Source organism: Chiloscyllium plagiosum, chromosome 15, assembly GCF_004010195.1.
Source record: "Chiloscyllium plagiosum isolate BGI_BamShark_2017 chromosome 15, ASM401019v2, whole genome shotgun sequence".
In the NCBI taxonomy this organism is placed as follows: domain Eukaryota; kingdom Metazoa; phylum Chordata; class Chondrichthyes; order Orectolobiformes; family Hemiscylliidae; genus Chiloscyllium; species Chiloscyllium plagiosum.
This window is the reverse complement of record NC_057724.1, coordinates 3,661,285-3,683,262: the sequence shown is the minus strand read 5'-3', so window position 1 is coordinate 3,683,262 and position 21,978 is coordinate 3,661,285. Positions and strand designations below refer to the sequence as shown.

The window sequence follows — 21,978 nt, the reverse complement described above, 5'->3', positions numbered from 1 at the left end:
ACCAACATTTTTACACCTTTACCAGTCTTTATTTAATGTCCCAGGTCGATAATTTTAATGTTTCAAAGTTGGATTTTACAATGTCAAATGTCAACAAACATTTGAGCTGCTTAAACTCATGATTCTCCACGTAAAGATAAGAACCCATTATTCTAATCTGCATCTCATTATGTGAGTTTATCTTCATGGCAAATAAATCCATGAATACAATATTCCAATGGAGTGAATATTAACTGGTGAGATATAATTACACGTTTAATGATGACTTACAAAGTGTTTGGCATCTGCCATTGTATAAAGGGGTGAGTCACTCACTTGTGATTTCATTCAAGCTTCTATCATGTTCTACACGCAACTATTTTGTGATTGGCTCATTGCAAGAAATCGGGGTATTGTGCCACATGAACAGAAGGATCAGGGTAAAAGCTAGAGGATGTCCTGTCCTTGTCAGTCCAGCACCCAGTAGCCTTTGAAGCATAATTAACCTCCAAATGGGGCATGCACAGAATTAAGAATGTGTTAGTTTACATTTATTTAGCGCTGAAAATGTGTTGCTGGAAAAGCACAGCAGGTCAGGCAGCATCCAAGGAACAGGAGAATCGACGTTTCGGACATGAGCCCTTCTTCAGGAATGAGGAAAGTGGATACAACATTTATTGAGCAACACTCATGATCTCAGAAAGTTCCACAAAATAACTTTGGAAGTGAAGTCACTCTTATAATGTAAGAAATATAACTCATTTGCACAAAACAAGCTCCTATAGTGAGCAATAGATAATTCGGGTTGATATCCCACTAAGGGATATCAACCTGCATTCTTGTAGGTACTATCTTTCACAGTGAGGAACTGTCTGCCCCTCAAGTGGATAGACAAGATCCCACAGCACTGTACAACACTGAGGAACCAGTCCATGGGAGTCTGGCAGCATTCCTCACTTTAGCCATGTGACTTTTGTATATTTTTTTTGCTTCTTTTCATTGGATGTCTGAGGTCAGACATTCCCTTAAGAAGATAAATAGTGATGAGGGTCCAAAAACAATAAAAATGCCAAAGTATGAAAATTGTAATGTCAACCAATCCTATGTTCTGAGGTCAAATACAGTCCAGGTCTTCAAAAGAGTTCTGCATTCAACACTGTCATTCTGTGCTGACTATACATGCATTAAATAACCTGTGGCTCTTTAAAACTCATACAGTGCATACACTGTGCACAAATCACTATTTAATAACAATTTTTGCACTAAACCGTTGTAGTGATAGTCACCTATAGAGTGGACAATCCCATTGCTCAGCCTCTCACAATGCATCTTCCATAAAATTCAGTTCTTCCAAAACTCTGCTGCCCCATTCCCCAATATGCAGCAACATCCCTGTATGTATTAAACAAACTTGGCACCAAAACCCCAGAAATCACACTCATTGAAATTCTAATCAAATTCCTCTCTGGTTTCACCCTCCACTATCTCTGTAGCCTCCACCACCCATACTGGAATATGCCCCCCTCTGGCTTTGCTGTTTTGTGTATCTCCTATTCCCTCTCTCCTATCACTGAGTCTGTGCCTTCACCTCGCTTGAATTTTATTTTGTTAGTTCCATCCTCTCCATCTCTCTCTTCTCCTCAAATACTTTTTTTAAATTCGATTGTGGGGTTTGGTTGTCACTGGCTGGCCAGCATTGATAGCCCATCCCTATGTGCCCTTGAGAAGGTGGTAGCGAGTTGCCCTCTTGAATCGCTGCACTCCACCTGCTGTGGGTTGACCTGATAAGGAGGGAACTCCAGGATTTTGACCCAATGACTGTGAAGGAACTGTGAAGGTGGTATATTTCAATGTCAGGGTGGTGAGTGGCTTGGAGGGGAACTCGCAGATGGTAATTTTCCCAAGTACCTGCTGCCCTTGTCCTTCTAGAGGGAGGAGGTCATGGGTTTAGAAGGTGCTGTCTAAGGATCTTTGGTGAATTTCTGCAGTGCCCCTTGTAGATAGTGCACACTGCTGCTACTGAACATCGATGGTGGAGGGATTAAATGTTTGTAGATGTGGTGTCAATTAAGTGGATTGCTTTGTCCTGTTTGGTGTCCTTTATGATTGTGGACTAAATTCGAAATATCACCTCTATCAGTTCAAAACTTGTACTCATGTCCTCTTAAATCTCTTAGGATGTGTGTGTTTTCCAAGTTGAAGGCTATAATAAAGCGCAAGCTGTTGTTATTGAATTATCCAATAAATTGTTTGGACAACTCAATGGACATATACCAAAACAGGACTTCAGTGGTGAAAAAAAATTGGAATTAGATAACTGGAATGAAACAATTTTGAAAAAGTTTCCTCTTGTGAAAGGATCAAGAATGAGAGGGGCACCTTTTAAAATAATTGGCAAAATAAGCAAACATGATTAGTGGAAAATCTATTTCACACAGTGAGCCTGAGGCAGGTTCAATTGAGACTTTAAAAAGGGAATTGGCCTGATTTCTGAAAATGAAGATTGCATACTGTTATGGAGGGAATGCAGAAGAATGGTACAGAGTGAATCATTGATTTTGAAGAGGTATTGCAGACATGATGGGCTGAATAGACTCCTTCTGGGCTGTAATAACTGAGATTCTGTAAAGTCATTAAGTTTGGCTTTACAAGAAGGAGCAAGAACAGGAAACTGCTCTTTGTAACAGTTCACCAACTTCACTTCCTTGCTATCCTAACTCTTCAAATCACAGCATTGGAGTTTGAGAACTTCAGTTTTCACAGAAGACTTTCCAAAACCTATTCTGTACTTACTCACAGCCACCCTGTGAACAGTCAGACCTCATAATCAGCAGTGTCATTATGACCAGCTCACATTGCACATTAGATCATATTGTGGGATCTTTTCAACCCAGCTGAGAACACAGAGACTTAACATCTCTTCTGAGCAACAGTTTGATTCTGAACAAAGGGAGACTGCTGTGCTTTTTTGTTCCATAATCACTTTGCGTAGACTGATTCATGGCTAAGATCATACCCACAGCAGGTAGTCACAAATCCTCGCCTTGTGAGAGAGAATGAATGGTAAAGTGAAATACTATGAAAGAAAGATAAAGAGAGACATTTCTATTCTCCTGAAACACTTAGGAACTCCTGGCAAAGCTGGCATTTATCACCTATCACCCATTGTGTTCAGAAAATGGCACTGAATGACATGTTGGCACATGTTAGAGGACAGATTAGTGTAGGGCTGAAGATATCAACTCTGTCTCCTGAAGATCATGACATTCGTTAGGCCACTTTTGCAATATTGTATACAATTCTGGTCTCCCTTCCATTGGAAAGACTTTGTGAAACTTGAAAGGGTTCAGAAGAGATTTCCAAGGATGTTGCCAGGGTTGGAGGATTTGAGCTATAGGGGGAGGTTGAATAGGATGGGGCTGTTTTCCCTGGAACATCAGAGGCTGAGGGGTGACCTTATAGAGGTTTATAAAATCATGAGGGCCATGGGTAGGGTAAATCGACAAGGTATTTTCCCTGTGTTGGGAAAGTCCATAACTAGATGGCACAGGTTTAGGGTGAGAGGGGAAAGATTTACAAGGGACCTAAAGGGCAACTTTTTCACGCAAAGTGTAGTGCGTGTATAGAATGAGCTGCCAGAGGAAGTGGTGGAGGCTGGTACATTTACAATATTTAAAGGCATCTGGATGGGTACATAAATAGGAAGGGTTTAGAGAGATATGGACCAAGTGCTGGCAAATGGGACTACATTGGGTTAGGATATCTGATCGGCAGGGATGAATTGGACCGAAGGGTCTGTTTTCGTGCTGTACATCTCAGTGACACTTCCTCCTGAAAAAGGTTGAAATATCTCTTGAACTCTTTCTCTGGGAAGTGCCCTCTCACACTCCATCGAGAAATTGCTGCTCTCACTGTCACTCAGTCTGCGAATTGCCCCATCTCTCTCTCTGTGTGTGAATTGACCTCATCCCTCTGAAAGTTGACCTTCTCTCTGAGAATTGCCCCCTTCCCCCTCACTCTGCATGGTCCCTCTCTCTCTGGAGAGTGCACGGCTCTCCAGCTCAATAGTCACGGAAGTGCAAACACAGCCGACCCTGCTAGTAAGCTCCGCCCTATGCGTGCTCGGATTGGCTGGATGGTGGCAGGGGCGGGCTGTGATTGGTGCTCTATAGTCAGGCGTGCCCGGCAGCGATGCGGAAGACGGAGTGGCTTCAGTCCCAGTCTCAGATGCAGAGACAGAGAGAGATGGCCCGCGGATATGTGCTTCTGCTCCCGCTGCTGATCGTCGTGCTCACACTGGCCACGGGTGTCTCTAGCCTCGACAATGGCCTCGCCGTTACCCCCACCATGGGCTGGCTCCACTGGGAGAGGTTCCTCTGCAATGTCGACTGCGAGGAGGATCCACACAACTGTATCAAGTAAGAGATAGAGCGCGGCAGATACACCGAGGGAGTTTACCTGGAGCAAATCCGAGAGAGAGAGAGAGGGATCCAGAGGGAATTCACCTGGAGCAGGTCAGAGGGAGGGAGAGAGAGAGATCAAGGGGGTACTCACCTAGTGCTGGTCACAGAGAGAGAGACAGATCGACGGGAGTTCACCTGGAACAGGTCAGAGAGAGGGAGAGGTGTGGAGGGTACTCACCGGAGTAGTTCAGAGAGAGAGAGATCAGGAGAGGTCAGAGAGAGGGGGGAGAAAGAGACCTGAGGGGCATGAGGAGAAACCTTTTATGTCGTGGCTGATTAGGATCTGGAATGAGTGTGGTGGAGAGGGATTTAATCATGGCTTTCAAAAGGGAATTGAAGAAGCCGCTGAAGAGAGTTTTGGGGTTACTAGAAAGGACTCGGGGATTTTTGGGTTTGTTCTTGCAGAGAGCCATTATGAACTGCACAGGCTATGTGGCTTTTTTTTGTACTGTAATCGTTCCATGAAGTATGGAAAAAAAAGCATACCAAGCTATGCTGATAGGGTGAGTTAAAATAAGTTGGTTGGCGGTTTGTGTGAAGCATTGTGCCATTTTCAATGTTTTTGACAACTCAAATGATTTAACTTTAGTGTCCAGTTTCCTCAATTCCTGTGCAGCACCCTGAGATGACCTGGACTGGCAAAAGGCACACCTATAAATGCAAGTCTTTTGTTTTGTTTTGTTTTAAACCCTCTTTGCATCCTCAGCCAGCTAAAAAATTGTGGAGTGAGTGCTGCATTCAATAATAGTTCTGAAAGGGCTAATGTTTTCTGTTAAGTTCTAATCAATCTGCTGTCTCAAAGTACTGGGGGGAGGATTGTGGGGGAGTAGAGGTAGAGGACTGGGGCGTTCTTGATCAAGACAGATTTGTTATCTTGGATTGCTTATCTAATGGCATCGTGGCTACTGGTCAATGTAATTAGCAATTATTACTATCACTCCACGCATCTTATCTGAGATGAATGCTCCTTGTTAAGGCTGGCCAGTGATCTATCCTATATCATTAATAATTATACCAGCCCTAAACAGCCTTGGGGGAGGGAATATGTGGTGTATACCTGTTTGTCTCAGACCTACATCAATTGGAACCACTAGTTCAGGGATGCATCATCATCCCTCCTGCTCTATGTCAACCACCCAGAGATCCAATATGACCAAGGAAGGGGTGATCAGAATTTGCAGGATGCTCTGTCATAAGGAACAGGTTAGATTAGATTAGATTACAGTGTGGAAACAGGCCCTTCGGACCAACAAGTCCACACCGACCCGCCGAAGCGAAACCCACCCATACCCCTACATTTACCCCTTATCTAACACTACGGGCAATTTAGTATGGCCAATTCACCTGACCCTGCACATCTTTGGACTGTGGGAGGAAACCGGAGCACCCGGAGGAAACCCACGCAGACACGGGGAGAACGTGGCACAGTGGTTAGCACTGCTGCCTCACAGCGCCAGAGACCCGGGTTCAATTCCCGACTCAGGCGACTGACTGTGTGGAGTTTGCACGTTCTCCCCGTGTCTGCGTGGGTTTCCTCCGGGTGCTCCGGTTTCCTCCCACAGTCCAAAGATGTGCAGGTCAGGTGAATTGGCCATGCTAAATTGCCCATAGTGTTAGGTAAAGTGGTAAATGTAGGGGAATGGGTGGGTTGCGCTTCGGCGGGTCGGTGTGGACTTGTTGGGCCGAAGGGCCTGTTTCCACACTGTAAGTAATCTAATCTAAACGTGCAAACTCCACACAGTCAGTCGCCTGAGGCGGGAATTGAACCCGGGTCTCTGGCGCTGTGAGGCAGCAGTGCTAACCACTGTGCCACCGTGCCGCCCACTAGAGATGATCATTGAAAGCAAATGGGCAGGGCCAGTTTAAAAAAAAAACAGGAGATTTTATCCACTCGATGTTTAAATGGCACCCACTGTCGGGGGGGGGGGGGGGGGGAGGCAGCATGGAAACCGTGGGAAGATGGAGATGTTCTAGGGGCCTGGAAAGTGAGGCTGCCCTCTCAGCAATTCTGACCCAGTCATCTGATGTAATTAAGTGCCCAAATGTGATGTTGGTTGGAAGAGGCTAGGATACAGGGAGAACCTTCTCTTCAGACAGTACCATGAAATCCCCCACATCTGTGTGAGAGGACACAGGCACCATGTTTAATGTTTCAGCTCATAGGTGGCACCTCTGGCGTAATGGCGATGCCTGATTGTTACACCGGTGTTTGAGCCAAACTTATGTCACACACTTTGTAGGGAGCCCTAGTAAGGTATCTGTTAGGGCTTTCGAAAAAAATCACTGTTCCCTTCTTATTCTGTGCAGTGAACAGCTCTACATGCAGATGGCTGACATCATGGCAGCAGAAGGCTGGAAGGATGTTGGCTACAGTTACGTTTGTATTGATGACTGTTGGCTCGCGAGCACACGGGATGCCAACCACCGGCTGCAGCCCGATCCCAAACGGTTCCCGAGTGGGATGAAGAAACTCGCAGACTATGTGAGTATGGCCTCTGCACACGTGTCTGTGTGAGAGAGAGAGAAGCCTGGCATGTGTAAATTCCCTGTAATTCTCCACTGCCTTTACATAGGCTTGTAGATCATCGCAGTGACTTGTTTTGTCTATCCCCATCTTGGTGCAGGTCCATTCTAAAGGACTGAAGTTGGGCATCTATCAGGATGTGGGGACCTACACTTGTGCAGGGTACCCAGGCAGCTATGGCTACTATGAACTGGATGCTCAGACCTTTGCTGATTGGGGAGTGGACCTCCTGAAGTTTGATGGTTGCAACTTCATCAATTTGGACATCATGATTGAGGGTGAGTGAAGTCTTTATTCAAAATTACAGGACCAGTTTAAACACTTTCTTCTGCTAAATATTCTGTGCCTCCTTTGTCTGCCTAAGGTTGGAGACCATTCTCATTCATTTTTTCCCAATGTATTTATTGATAGGCTATGAACAATCCCTAATTGGCATTCACAAAGTGCAGAGCTACCTTCTTGAACCACTGCAAAATGGTTTACATAGATTCCCTGGAGTATGAAAGCAGGCCATTCAACCCATCAAGTCTATACTGACCCTCAGAAGAGCATCCCACTCAGACTGCCTGCCCCAATACCCTATCCCTGTAACCCTGCATTTTCCACAGCCAGTCCACCTAGCCTGAACATCTTTGGATAGTGAGAGAAAACCAGGACACCCAGATGAAACCGATGCAGACACGGGGAGAATGTGTAAACTCCCACACAGACAGTCATCCAAGGGTGGAATCGAACCTGTGTCCCTGGCACTGTGAGGCAGCAGTGCTAATCACTGTGCCACTGTGCTGCCCATAAAGGTGGCAATGGTTTTATAAAGGTGTTGTAGGATATTGAACTCCAGACTGAACATAAGAACTAAGAGCAGGACGAGGTCACTCTGCTCCAGAAGCAGTTTACAAGTATTGTTCCAGGAATGAGGATAGATTGAAGCGATTGGAACCATTCTCGCTGACGAGGAGATCTGATGGGGGTGTCAAAATCATGAGTAGGCTGGATAGAATAGATGAGGAGAAGGTGTTCTTGCTTGTAAAGGACGAAGAATCAGAGGATAGAGCTTGAAAGTGATGTACAAATGAAGCAAAGGTGATGTAGAAAAAAAATTTCACACAGTGAGTAGTTTGGATATGGAATGTGCTGCCTGGAAATGTGGTGGAGGTAGCTTCAACTGAGGTATTTAAAGAACAAAGAAAATTTACAGCCCAGGAACAGGCCCTTCGGCCCTCCGAGCCTGAGCCAATCCAAATCCACTGTCTAAACCTATCGCCCAATTCCAAAGCATCCGTATCCCTCTGCTCCCTAACTACTCGTGCATCTGTCCAGACACCCCTTTTAAATGAATCTACCGTGCCTGCCTCTACTACCTCTGCTGGCAATGCGTTCCAGGCATCTTCCACCCTCTGTGTAAAGTACTTGCCATGTATATCCCCCTTAAACTTTTCACCTCTCACCTTGAACGTGTGACCTTTTTGTTATTGAATCCCTCACCCTGGGAAAAAGCTTATCTCTATCTACCCTATCTATACCCTTCATGATTTTGTAAACCTCCATCAGGTCCCTTCTCAATCTCTTTTTTTCTAATGAAAACAATCCTAATCTACTCAACCTCTCTTCAGAGCTAGCATCTTTCAAACCAAGCAACATCCTCGTAAATCTTCTCTGCACCGTCTCCAAAGCGTCCACATCCTTTTGGTAATGTGGCGACCTGAACTGGAATCAGTATTCTAAATGCGGCTGAACCAACGTCTTGTACAATTTTAACATGACTTGCCAGGTCTTATACTCAATACCCCGTCCAATGAAGGCAAGCATGCTCTATGCCTTCTTGACGACTCTGTCCACCTGTGCAGTCACCTTCAGAGTACGATGGACCTGAACTCCCAGATCTCTCTGCTCATCAACTTCTCCCAAGGCTGTTCCGTTTATAGTTTGCTCGAGAATTAGACTTCCCAAAATGCATCACCTCACATTTGCCTGGATTGAACTCGGCATCTGCCACTTTTCAGCCCAACTTTCCAGTCCAACTATATTCTCCTGTATTCGTTGATAGTCCCCTATGCTTTCTGCTACTCCACCAATCTTCATGTCATCTGCAAACTTACTGATCAGACCAACAGTGCCCTCTTCCAGATCATTTATGTCTATCACAAAAAACAATGGCCCCAGCACTGATCTCTGTGGAACACCACTGGTCACCTTTCTCCATTTCGAGAAACTCCCTTCAACTACTACTCTCTGTCTCCAGTTCCTCAACCAATTCTTTATCCATCGAGCTAGAACACCCTGCACACCATGTGACTTCACTTTCTCCATTAGTTTATCAAACCTTGTTTAAAAAGGCATTGTATGATTATTTGGATCAAAATAGTGTAAATGGTATGGGGGAATAAAGCGTGCGTAAAATTGGAAGTGTGACATTGTCTGCTTTGGACGAACTATGATAAAGCAAAATATTTATATATAAATAAGAGACTACGGATGTTGACAATGTGAAAAATTTGGGTGTCCTTTTCAATCAAATTAAACTGCAGATGCAAGAAGCAATTGGAAGTAAGTAGTGTCAGTCTTTATTTCAAGGGGATTGGAGTACAAGTACAAAGCCTTGCTGCAGTTGTATAGGGCTTTGATGCAGTCATCTTTAGGATACCATGTGCAACTTTGGTCTCCATCATCAAGCCAGGATAGTCTTGCATTGGAGATGTTTTAGCAAAGTTTCACCAGACTGATCCCAGATGGGAAGGTTATCCTTTTTAATGAGGTGCTGAGTAAACCGACTGATATTAGAAGAAGTTTAGAAGATTTGGGGCAGCATGGTGGTTCAGTGGTTAGCACTGCTGCCTCACAGAATCAGGGTCCCAGGTTTGATTCCAGCTTTGGGCGACTGTCTGTGTGGAGTTTGCACATTCTCCCCGTATCTGCGTGGGTTTCCTCCGGGTGCTCCGGTTTCCTCCCACAGTCCAAAGATGTGCGAGTCAGATGAATTGGCCATGCAAAACTGCCCATAGTGTTAGGTGCATTAGTCAGAGGGGAAATGGGTCTGGGTGGGTTACACTTCGGTGGGTCGGTGTGGACTGGTTTGGCCGAAGGGCTTGTTTCTACACTGTAGGGATTCTAATTAAAAATTAGAAAATTCTGAGGAGACTTGAAAATATAAAGTCTGAAATGTTGGTTTTTCCTTGCTGGAGAGTCTGGTATCTGGATTAGTGGTGTCAGGATTAGGATTAGGTCGGTCATTTCATACAGAGTTGAAGAGCAATTTCTTCACTCAGCTTGTAAAACCTTGGAATTCTTTAGTTGCTTTGTTACTGAATGTTTTTTTTTTGGACCTCTGTTAGTGGTTTGGAGATATTGGCTGTGGGAATGAATTTAATATAGAAGTTCAGCTGTGTTGTAATTAAAATATTTAACCTGATGATTTGTCTGACTTTACAGGTTACAAGAACATGTCGCTGGCCTTGAATAAGACTGGGAGAGATATTGTATACTCCTGCGAGTGGCCTTTCTACCTGTGGCCTTTCAAGGAGGTACTGTCCACCTGCCATGATTAGCATCTTCCTTACTGTCCTTCACTGTATATAAGCAATCAATGTACATGGCATTTCCACCATGTAATCTCACTGAAATTGTTAAAACACACCCAAATTCCTATGAACATAGTACCATGAAGTTATTCAGCCCCTCGAGTCAATCCAGTAGGAACACTGAATCCTCTGAGACAATATATTTACTCATTATTGGAATATAGGAAATGCTGGCCAGGTCATCATTTGTATCCTTAGAAAGGTGGTGGAGATTGCCTTCTAAAATCCATTTTGATGTAGTCACCTCTACGATGCTGTTAGGGAGGGAGCTCCAGCAATAGTTATGCCCCTTCTTCTGGTCACTCTCTCTAAAGGAAAAGTTTCTATTTGCCCCTTGGAATCATTTTAACATTGCAAGCATGACCATTAAATTATGCTTCAACCTTGAGTAAGAATCAGCTGAGTTTATGTGATTTAAGTTTAAAGATTTTTGTGGCAAGTGTGGTAACATTGAGTCAGACAACTTTGTGGTTAGACCATGCTGAACAGATTGTGCCTTTTATTTGGGTGGCACAATGGTTCAGCGGTTAGCACTGCTGTCTCTCAGCGGCAGGGATCTGAGTTCAATGCTAGCCTCAGGCAACTGTCTTGTGTGGAGTTCGCACATTCTCCCCGTGTCTGCGTGGGTTTTTGTGGGTGCTCTGGTTTCCTTGCACAATTCAATGATGTGCAGGTTAGGCGGATTGGCCGTGCTAAATTGCCCATAATGTTCATGGATGTGTAAGTTAGGTGCAAATGTAGAGTAATAGGGTAAGGGGATGGGTCTGGGTGGCTTACTCTTCAGAGGGTCGGTGTGGACTTGTTGGGCCAAATGGCCTGTTTTCACACTATTGGGATTCTATGATAAGCACCTGAATATGCAAGGAATGGAAGGATATGGACCATGAGCAGGCAGAAGAGATTAGTTTAATCTGGCATCATGTTCTGTACAGTTCTATGTTCTGTATGTTTTACATATTCCTCCAGATGACAGGGAGAACAGCTAGAATAACAGAGGTGGTTATATTTGTTGGAGGATGGGAATATGGGCAGGATCTTGCTGTTGATTGATCAGGCTATTGTGTTTGCAATACCACACGATTCTAAACTGTTGTCTTGGGGAAGCAGGCAACAGCAGCCAACATAACAGAGCAGGAAGGTCAAACACAGGAAATCAAACAAGTTGGTTATTGTCTCTCACATTCACCTTAAACCACCACATCCAGTGGTCTGACTCTAGGCTTATCATCTGTCAAACCTGAGTAAACAAGGAGTTTCAGGGAAAATGAGGAGATTGAGTAACACTAGAGTGTTTCCAAAGTCAGTGGGACCCTCCATTGGTGACATTTGAATTCGTTTGTCCAACATCCCACCACTGTTCAATCTACACACTCCATCAACCAGCACATGTACGAACCTGTCACAAACAACAGCCTAACCAGCAGTAAGATTCTGCCTGTTTTCCCACCTTCAATGATATATAAATGCTTCTTTCACATGCCCCAATCATTCCTCCGCAAGATGGGGAGCAGTCTGTGTTCAGAGCTAAGATTGACACGTACCAGTGACCATAGTTCTATTAATTTTAAAATAGTATGGAGAGGGACAAAACTAGCCCACAAGTTCAAGTTCTAAACTGGGGCAAGGTGAATTTTGATGGAATTAGACAAGAGCTCGCAGGGGTTGGTTGGAGTATTTGTTTGCAGGAAAAGGGACCTCTGACAAGTGGGAGCCTTTAAAAGTGTGGTAGTTAGAATTCAAAGTCCATATGTTCCTGTAATAAGGAGGCATGGCTCAGGTACAGACCGCTGGGATCAAGGGAGTTTCTGGAAGTATATAGGGGATACAGGAATCATAGAGTCATAGAGATGTACAGCATGGAAACAGACCCTTCAGTCCAACCTGTCCATGCTGACCAGATATCCCAATCCAATCTAGTCCCACCTGCCAACACCCGGCCCATATCCCTCCAAATCCATCCTATTATATACCCATCATCCTATTCATATACCCATCCAAATGCATCTTAAATGTTGCAATTGTACCAGCCTCCACCACATCCTCTGGCAGCTCATTCCATACACGTACAACCCTCTGCATGAAAAAGTTGCCCCTTAGGTCCCTTTTATATCTTTCCCGTCTCACCCTAAACCTATGTCTTCTAGTTCTGGACATCCTGACCCCAAGGAAACGACTTTATCTATTTACCTTATTCCTCATAATTTTGTAAACCTCTATAAGGTCACCCTTCAGCCTCCGACGCTCCAGGAAAAACAGCCACAGCCTGTTCAGCCTCTCTCTATAGCTCAAATCCTCCAACCCTGGCAACATCCTTGTAAATCTTTTCTGAACCCTTTCAAGTTTCACAACATCTTTCCGATAGGAAGGAAACTAGAATTGCACACAATATTCCAACAGTGGCCGAACCAATGTCCAGTACAGCTGCAACATGACCTCCCAACTCCTGTACTCAATAAAAGAGAGTATGCCAAACGTTGCCTTCCCTATCAAATCTACTTGTGGCTCCACTTTGAAGGAGCTATGAACCTGCACTCCAAGGTCTCTTTGTTCAGCAACACTCCCTAGGACCTTACCATTAAGTTATAAATCCTGTTAAGATTTTCTTTCCCAGCACCTCGCATTTATCTGAATTAAACTCCATCTGCCACTTCTCAGCCCATTGGTCCATCTTGCTCACTGAGCTGGTGGGCTTAGTTTCAAACATTTCATCACCATGCTAAGTGACATTATCAGTGAGTCTCCAGTGAAGAGTTGGCGTTCTGTGCCACTTGCTATTTATGTGTCTTTATCTGTTGTGGTGAGTGCTATCATTTACGGTTCTGTTTCTGAGACGTTGGTAAATGGGATCCAAAACCAGGTGTTTGTTAATGGAGTTCTGGTTTGAATGCCAGGCCTGTAGGAATTCCTGCTTGTGACTTTGAAGAGGAAATCATGAGGGCAAAAAGGGGGCACGAGATAGCCTTGGCTGAGAAGATTAGGGTAAATGCAAAGCGGTTCTTTGAGTATATTAAAGGAAAAAGAAAGACTGGAGAGAGAACAGGACCCCACAAGGACCACAGTGGACAAGTATGTGTAGAACCACAGGAGGTAAGCGAGGTACTCAATTAATATTTTTCCTCTGTATTTACCATGGAGATAGCCATGAAGACCTGGGGACTTGGGGAGGTTAGTGGTGATATCTTGGAGACAGTCCATATCACAGCAGAGGAGGTGTTGGGCGTATTAGAATGTATAATCGCGGATAAATCTCCTGTTCCTGACCAGATATATCCAAGAACCCTGCAAGAGTCTAAAGAAGAAATTGTAGGGGGCCTGGCTGATATTTTTGCAATGGGGTGAGATCTTGGAGGACTGGAGTGTAGTGAATGTTGTGCCCCTTTTTCAAGGGATGCAAAGAAAAACCTGGCAACTGTAGACCAGTAAGCCTAACATCTGTGGTAGGTAAGTTACTTGAGAGATAAAATATACATACATTTGGACAGACCTCTCCGCCCCCACCCCACTCCGGCCTATCACCCTCACCTTGACCTCCTTCCACCTATCGCATTTCCAACGCCTCCCCCTCCCCCAGGTCCCTCCTCCCTACCTTTTATCTTAGCCTGCTTGGCACACCCTCCTCATTCCTGAAGAAGGGCTTATGCCCGAAACATCAATTCTCCTGTTCCTTGGATGCTGCCTGACCTGCTGTGCTTTTCCAGTAACACATTTTCAGCACAGACAGGGTTTAATCAGGAATAGTCAGCGTGGTTTTGTGCATGGGAGTTGATGCTACACAAATTTGTTGGGAGTTCATTGATGAAGTGACCAGGAAGGTGGTTGAGGGCAGGACAGTAGACGTAGTCTGTATGGATTTCAGTAAGGCCTTTGATAAGGTAGCAGGCTGCTCTGAAAGGTTAGATTGCATGGAATCCAGGGAGAGCTGGCAAGTTGTTTAGGATGGTCGGAAACAAAGGGTAATAGTGGAAGGATGCTTGTCGGACTGGAGGCCTGTGACTAGTGCTGTGCCTCGGGTCGGTGCTGGCTCCATTGCTGTTAGTTATCTATGTCAGTGATTTGGATGAGAATGTACGAGGCATGATTAGTAAGTTTGCAGATGACACTAAAATAGGGAGTATTGTGGACAGTGAGGAAGGTTCAGAAATTGCAGTAGGACCTTGATCAGCTGAGGAAGTGGGCCAAGAAATGGAAAATTGAGTTTAATATAGATAAGTGTGAGGTCTTCCATTTTGTAACGTCAAATCAAAGTAGAAATTTCAGGGTGAATGGTAAGGCCTTCAGGAGTGTAGTGAAACATAGGGACCTTGGAGTTCGGGTGCACGGTTCTCCGAAGGTGGAATCACAGGTAGACAGGGCAGTGAAGAAGGCTTTTGGTACACTGGTCTTCATCAGTCAGGGCACTGAGTATAGAAATTGGGAAGTTATGTTGCAGTTGTACAGGATGTTTGTTGAGGCTGCACTTGGAGTATTGTGTTCAGTTTTGGTCACCTTGTTATTGGAAGGATGTTATTAAACTGGAAAGAGTGCAGAAGAAATTTACAAGGATGTTGCCAGGACTCAAGGGTCTGAGTTATGGGGAGAGGTTGGACAAGCTAGGACTGTTTTCTTTAGAGCGTAGGAGACTGAGGGGGGGATCTTATATAAGTGTATAAGACCATGAGAGGCATGGATAGGGTGAATATACTCTGTCTTTTTCCCAGAGTTGAGGAATGGAGAACTGGAGGGCATCAGTTTCAGGTGAGAGGGGAAAGAATAAAAGGGAACCTGAGAGGCAACTTTTTTTTACACAGAGTGGGATGCATATGGAATGAGCTGCGAGCAGAAGTGGTTGAGGTGGGTACATTAACAACATGGATAGGAAAGGATTCGAAGGATAACGGCCATTTGCAGGGAAATAGGGCTAGTGTGGATGGACATTTTGGTTGACGTGGACCAGTTTGGGCTGATGGACCTGTCTCCCTGCTATAGGACTCTTGACTGTATACTGAATTGCAGGGAGCCATTTTCAAACAACGTTCTTTATACCTTCCCAAGAGAGAGAGCAAAGTGCTCAGCAATTACAGTATAGAGTCTGGTGCTTAAAATACCAAGGCCTCTCAGGTCTTTTAAGGAACTCCTTTAAGACTTTTAAGAGATAGGAGCAGAACTGGGCCCTGTGGCTCATTGAGTATGCTTCATCATTTAATCATGGCTGTTATGTTTCTCAACCCCATTCTCCTGCTTTCTCCCTTGCTAATCAAAAACCTACTGATATCTCTGTCTTAAAGACAATCAATGACTTGGCCTCCACAGCCTCCTGCAGCAATGAGTTCCACAGATTCACCACCCTCTGGCTGAATCAATTCCTCCTCATTTCAGTTCTCAAGGATTGTCCGTTCATTCTGAGGCTGTGCCCTTGGGTCCTGGGCTCTGCCATGAGTGGAAACATTTTCTCCATGTCCACTGTATTTCAGTGTTCTGTAAGTTTCAATCAGATCCCATCTGATCCTCCATTTGACTACAGACCCAGAGTCCTCAACCTCTTCTCATATGACAAGCCCTTCACCCCTTTTACATAGCAAACTTTACCGGATGATACTGTTAAATTTACTTTGATTTTTATACAATTTGTTCCCTCAATTGAACCATCTGAGCTTTTAATTATTAATAAACTCATAGAACCATTGGCAATTCAGTTTTACAATCTAAGAGCTTTTAGTACAGATTTCTAGAGCTAGAATCTAATTCACAATTAAATAAAAATGTGGATTGCTGACTCTTAGTTAAAAAGCTGGCCATTTGTGCTTTCAGCCTTCCAAGCAGCGCAATGTGTTCCTTCTGTATTCTTACTGATCATGCAACCATTTCACAAATTTGCACTGTTGAGATTGGTATTGATGCTACTACCATTTGGTGGGAGGTTCAACACTCGTGTTTGATGCTGAAAGATCAGGTTAGATTACTTACAGTGTGGAAACAGGCCCTTCGGCCCAACAAGTCCACACCGACCTTCGGAAAGAGCAACCCACCCAGACCCATTCCCCTACATTTACCTCTTCACCTAACACTACAGGCAATTTAGCATGGTTAATTCACCTAACCTGCACATCTTTGGACTGTGGGAGGAAACCGGAGCACCCGGAGGAAACCCATGCAGACACGGGGAGAAAGTGCAAACTCCTTACAGTCACCCGAGGCTGGAATTGAACCCGGGTCTCTGGCGTTGTGAGGCAGCAGTGCTAACCACTGTGCCACCCAAGGGAGTTTTACTCTGTATTTAATCCCATTGTGTACTTATCTGGAAAATGGAGACAATGCAGGAGAAATGCTCTGTGCAGCTTCTCTCAATGATCGTGTTCTTTAGCTGTTTGAACTGTCTGATGTGTCTTGCCCATAACCTGGATGGGCTTATCTAACTGTGCATTGAGGGTCCTGCTGCGAGAGTCAGCACATCAGTTTACATTGAAGACATGAGCTTATTTTGAGAATGATTCTGAACTTGAATTTATTAGGAAATTTTTCTTCTTGTTTTCTCAGCCCAATTACACAGATATTAAGAAATATTGCAACCACTGGAGGAACTATGGTGACATTGATGATTCATGGGGATCTGTGAAAACCATCATAGATTGGACAGCCAACCACCAGAGTCTCATTGCCCCAGTAGCGGGTCCTGGAGGCTGGAATGACCCTGATATGGTAGGTGTTCCTGACAGCATGACTTTGTCTGGTTGCTGGGTAGAAAGTCAGGACTTCAATGGATTCTGACCTTTGGGTTATTGTCCCCAATCGCAATGGGACCCAGATCTTTTTGTTTGGATCAGGTGCAGGCACACCCCTGCTATCTGGGCCCCATCACATCTTCCTACTCATTATACCCAACTCCACCCTGAGTCAGACTTTCCTTGTTTAGTGGTCAGATTTGGGATCCATGCCTCCTTTACTGATTGCAGAATTTCTCTGGGTTTCAGGGTGTGACCATGCTGTGTTTGTTCTTTCAGTTGGTGATTGGTAACTTTGGGTTAAGCAGAGACCAGCAGATGACCCAGATGGCACTCTGGGCTATCATGGCAGCTCCACTCTTGATGTCGAACGATCTGCGGAACATCGACGCAGATTCCAAGGCTTTACTTCAGAACCGATACGTGATCGCCATCAACCAGGATCCTCTGGGTGTTCAGGGCCAGCGAGTCAGCAAAGTGAGTAACACACTACCCCTCGATTCCTTGGAACTTTGTGTTGTACTGGGACATGCATGTGTATGGAAACTGAATCAAGGAACAGCATCTACTGTAATCAGTCGGTCCTGGTTCAATATCTGATCAACTCTTGGGATTGTTATAAGACGTACGCCTGGTGAAGTAAAGTGAGGACCGTGTATGGGAGAGGGAAGGAAACATGAGTGTTAAGAGTTTTTTTAAAAATTCATTCATTGGATGTGGGTGACACTGGCGAGGGCATTTATTGCCCATTCCTAATCAGCCAGAGTCAATCACAAGCCTGTGGGTCTGGAGTCACATGTAGGCCAGACGAGGCAAGGACAGCAGTTTCCTTCACAAAAGTCACAAACGCCAGATGGATTTTCTTAAAGGATTAACAATGGTTTCATGGTCACCATTGGACTCTTTATTCCAGTTTAGTTTTCAACTGAATTCAAATTCTATTATCTGCCACTGGCAGTATTCGAATCCAGAATATTTATAGTCAGCATGGTTTTGTGAAGGGCAGGTCGTGCCTCACAAACCTTATTGAATTCTTTGAAAAGGTGACGAAGGAGGTTTATGAGGGGAAAGCGGTAGATGTGGTATATATGGATTTTAGTAAGGCGTTTGATAAGGTTCCCCATGGTAGGCTACTGCAGAAAATACAGAGATATGGCATTGAGGGTGAGTTGGAGGTTTGGATTAGGAATTGGCTGGATGGAAGAAGACAGAGGGTAGTAGTTGATGGCAAAGTTTCTTCATGGAGTGCCGTCACTAGCGGTGTTCCGCAAGGATCTGTTTTGGGACCATTGCTGTTTGTCATTTTTATAAATGACCTGGAAGAGGGGTTAGAAGGTTGGGTAAGCAAGTTTGCGGATGACCACGCAGACACACACAGATATACACACACACACTGATACAGAGATTTAGAGAAACTCATTAATACGCAGAAACTAATACAGACATGGAATGTCTGTCGGTATTTCTCTTGCTCCAGGGTGACCTTGTCAGCATTTCACTTGCTTTGTCTGGTGGGTGTCAGTATTTAAGTCTGTCCTCAGGGAGTGTGTGAATAGTGCACTTCCTCACAATAGTGAGTGAATCGGTATTTCTGTGTGGTGTGTGACTGTAGGACAATTTCAAAATATGCAGATACTAAACCTGGAAGAATTATAATGTTTGTGATGGACAGTGTGGAACTCCAACAGGACAGTGACACATTGGTGTAGTTTTCAGGTTTATGGCAGATGAGGATTAATGCAGAGCAGTGTGAGGTGATGCACTTCGGTAGGAAGGACATTGAAATACAGTATAAGGAATGCCCTGCCAGTAGCAGTGGTGGACTCTCCCTCTTTATGGGCATTTAAGCGGGCATTGGATAGGTATATGGAGGATAGTGGGTTAGTATAGGTTAGGTGGGCTTGGATCGGCGTAACATTGAGGGCCAAAAGGCCTGTACTGCGCTGTATTCTTCTATGTTCTATTATCTGACATTTTGGATTGATACTCAGTGAAAGAATACCTCTAGGCCATCGCTGCCAAAAGGGATGGTTGTGTTCCACAATGGGTGGGTGAAGGTTGTGTGTTTGGGGTAGAACAAATCCTGTTGATGATGATAGTCAAAAAGGGTGGCACTGGAAAAGCCACAGCCGGTCAGGCAGCATTCAAGGAGCAGGAAAGTCAACATTGTGGGCATAAACTCTCATCAGGAATGTGGAGGGGGATAAGAGATAAATAGGGGTTTGGGCTGGGGTGAAGATAAGTGGGAAGGCAACAGGTGGGTGCAGGGAGGGGTAACGGTGATTGGTGGGAAGGAAGATAGGTCAAGAGGGCGGTGGCAAGTTGGAGGGTTGAATCCTGGATGAGTTTCGGGGGTGGGGAAGGGAGATTTGGAAACTAGTGAAGTTGATGCAGTGTGGTTGAAGGGGCCCAAGGTGGAAGATGTAGCGTCCTTCCTTCTTGGCAACTGGCCTTGCTTTGGCAGTGGAGGCAGCCCAGGACTTGCATGTCCTTGGGGGAGTGGGAGGGGGAGTTTAAGTGGTTGGCCACAGGGCCGTGGGGATGTTTGATGCCTGTGTCCCAGAGATATTCCCTGAAACACTCCACGAGTTGGCAGGGAGACAGGATGATAACTCGTAGAGTGTTTCAGAGAATATCTCTGGGGCACACGCATCAAACAACCCCATTACCCTGTGGCTGAGTACTTCAACTCCTCCTCTTCCCACTCTGCCAAGGACATGCAAGTCCTGGGCCTCCTTCACTGTCAACTGGAGGAGGAACGCCTCATCATCCACCTCGGGACCCTTCAACCACGGTATCACCGCTGACTTCACCAGTTTCCAAATCTCCCCTTCTCCAACCTCACCCCAGATCCAACCCTTCAGGTCGGCACCACTCTCTTGACCTGTCCACCTATCACAATTACCTCCCCAACTGCACCCTTCCCCCAGTCCTATTTATCTTTCCTCATCCCCCTCCCCATTTCTAATGAAGGCTTATGTCCAAAATGTCGACTCTCCTGCTCCTCGGAAGCTGTCTGACCTGCTGTACTTTTCCAGCACCACCCTTTTCAACTCGGACTCTCCAGCAGTTGCAGTCCTCACTTTCTCCTAGTCCCTGATAATAACCTGAATTGATGAGGGGCTGGCTAATGGAACAGTTCTCACTGGAAAATTGTGATTCTATTGCAAAATAACATCAACCATAGCCCCACTTGGATATTGCATCGCTGTATGATTGTGTGTGTGTGAGAGAGAGAGAGAAGCAAAGTTTGGAAATACCTCAGCATTTAGTCTATTTCATGGCTTCTTTCCCTCCTTCAGCTACGTAACTTTGAGCTGTGGTCTCGGCCCCTGGCAGGTGGAGGATTTGCATACGCTGTTGTCAATCGGGCAGAGATTGGAAGCCCACAGAAATTTTCCATCGTTGTTTTCAGCCTGGACTCCGGCAAGGCCTGCCAGAAGGAGTGCCTTGTCACACAGATCCTGCCAGCTTTCCGGTTCCAGGGTATCCACGTCCTGACCTCGGTGCTAGAGTTCTGGGTCAATCCTACTGGCACTGTCCTCTTCACTGTCTTCCCTCATAGCACTGGTTCCTCACGCAAGGTGGAAGCATTGAGGAGCAATGTGGACCGACGATCCAACCTGTGAACTGTTTCGCGACATCTTAACACATTGCTGTGCTCCTGGTTTTCAGAACCGTTTCAAAGACTTTGTCAAGCACATCAGAGTCGATCAATTCCACTATTGCACAGATTTCTCCTTTTTTGACCCCCATGTTCCTCATCCCTGTGTGGAGTTTGCACATTCTCCCCATGTCTGCGTGGGTTTCCTCCAGGTGCTCCGGTTTCCTCTCCCAGTCCAAAAATGTGCAGGTTAGGTGAATTGGCCATGCTAAATTGCCCGTAGTATTAGGTATGGGGGTAAATGTCGAGGAATGGGTCTGGGTGGGTTGCTCTTCGGAGGGTCGGTGTGGACTTGTTGGGCCAAAGGGCCTATTTCCATACTGTCAGTAATCTAATCCCAGTTGGGCCTTCCTGATTGCAATCCAAATTTTCATCAAACACATGCCCCATATTCCTCTAGCTCCTCCTGAATACTTGGCTTCCTCATCCTTGTTGTGTACCTTACACAACATCATAAATAAAGCATTTGTTACTGAACAGCAAGGAAGGGGCAGCAACAAATGCTTTCAAGCATGGGGGTGGAGGTGGAGGAGCAATGATGATGTTCGACCTGAGGAAGGGTGCGAGTTTTAATGTCACTTTGCCAGACCATGCCTTTCTAATGCTTTATGTAGACAGCCCTAGATATTAAACACTATACAGTGAGTAACCACTGAGTTAGGAAACTTCTACCTCAACTAAGTCCTGAGTGTTGGCCTGAAACTGGATGTCACTGAGGCCCCCACATCATCACTCCTCCAATCGATGAGCCAGAATACTCCCCAGGTTTTTCGTTGCACTCTAAACCTAACTCATTCATTTATTCTGCAAGACCAAACAGCTCTCCTTACCCAGGATATGAAGTCCAGAGCTAGCGTCAGTGCACTTGGGGTATTTTCAAACTCATGCTCTGGCATCTTCTGTCCAGTGATTCACCACTTCCTGAACCAGAACAAAGGGCCGTGATGCTTTGTCCTTCCTTGTGGTTCTGTCATGTGAACAATTTATACTCTGAACATTCTCCTGTTGTTTGCACCTTCCTATTTTGTAGAATTGGAATCACCTAGGAGAATCGAGCCCATTATAGCCACTA

General features: G+C 45.2%; 1 protein-coding gene across 1 annotated transcript; it reads left to right on the top strand.

Annotated features, from left to right (window-relative positions):
* Positions 1 to 4,105: 4,105 nt before the first annotated feature.
* On the top strand, positions 4,106 to 20,871 carry gla (galactosidase, alpha). Its single transcript, XM_043705279.1, has 7 exons — positions 4,106 to 4,397; positions 6,750 to 6,924; positions 7,067 to 7,244; positions 10,396 to 10,487; positions 17,058 to 17,219; positions 17,522 to 17,719; positions 20,545 to 20,871. Exons 1-7 carry the CDS (start codon positions 4,171 to 4,173, stop codon positions 20,869 to 20,871), a joined length of 1,359 nt encoding a protein of 452 aa, XP_043561214.1. The 5' UTR covers positions 4,106 to 4,170.
* The last annotated feature ends 1,107 nt before the right edge of the window (positions 20,872 to 21,978 follow it).

What these genes read in the sequence shown, in the direction of transcription:
- gla (XM_043705279.1), top strand. Translation starts at nt 4,171, where the DNA reads ATGCGGAAGACGGAGTGGCTTCAGTCCCAGTCTCAGATGCAGAGACAG. An exon ending in ACCTGTGGCCTTTCAAGGAG is followed by an intron (nt 10,488 to 17,057) that starts GTACTGTCCACC and finishes TTGTTTTCTCAG; the next exon opens with CCCAATTACACAGATATTAA. An exon ending in GCTGGAATGACCCTGATATG is followed by an intron (nt 17,220 to 17,521) that starts GTAGGTGTTCCT and finishes TTGTTCTTTCAG; the next exon opens with TTGGTGATTGGTAACTTTGG.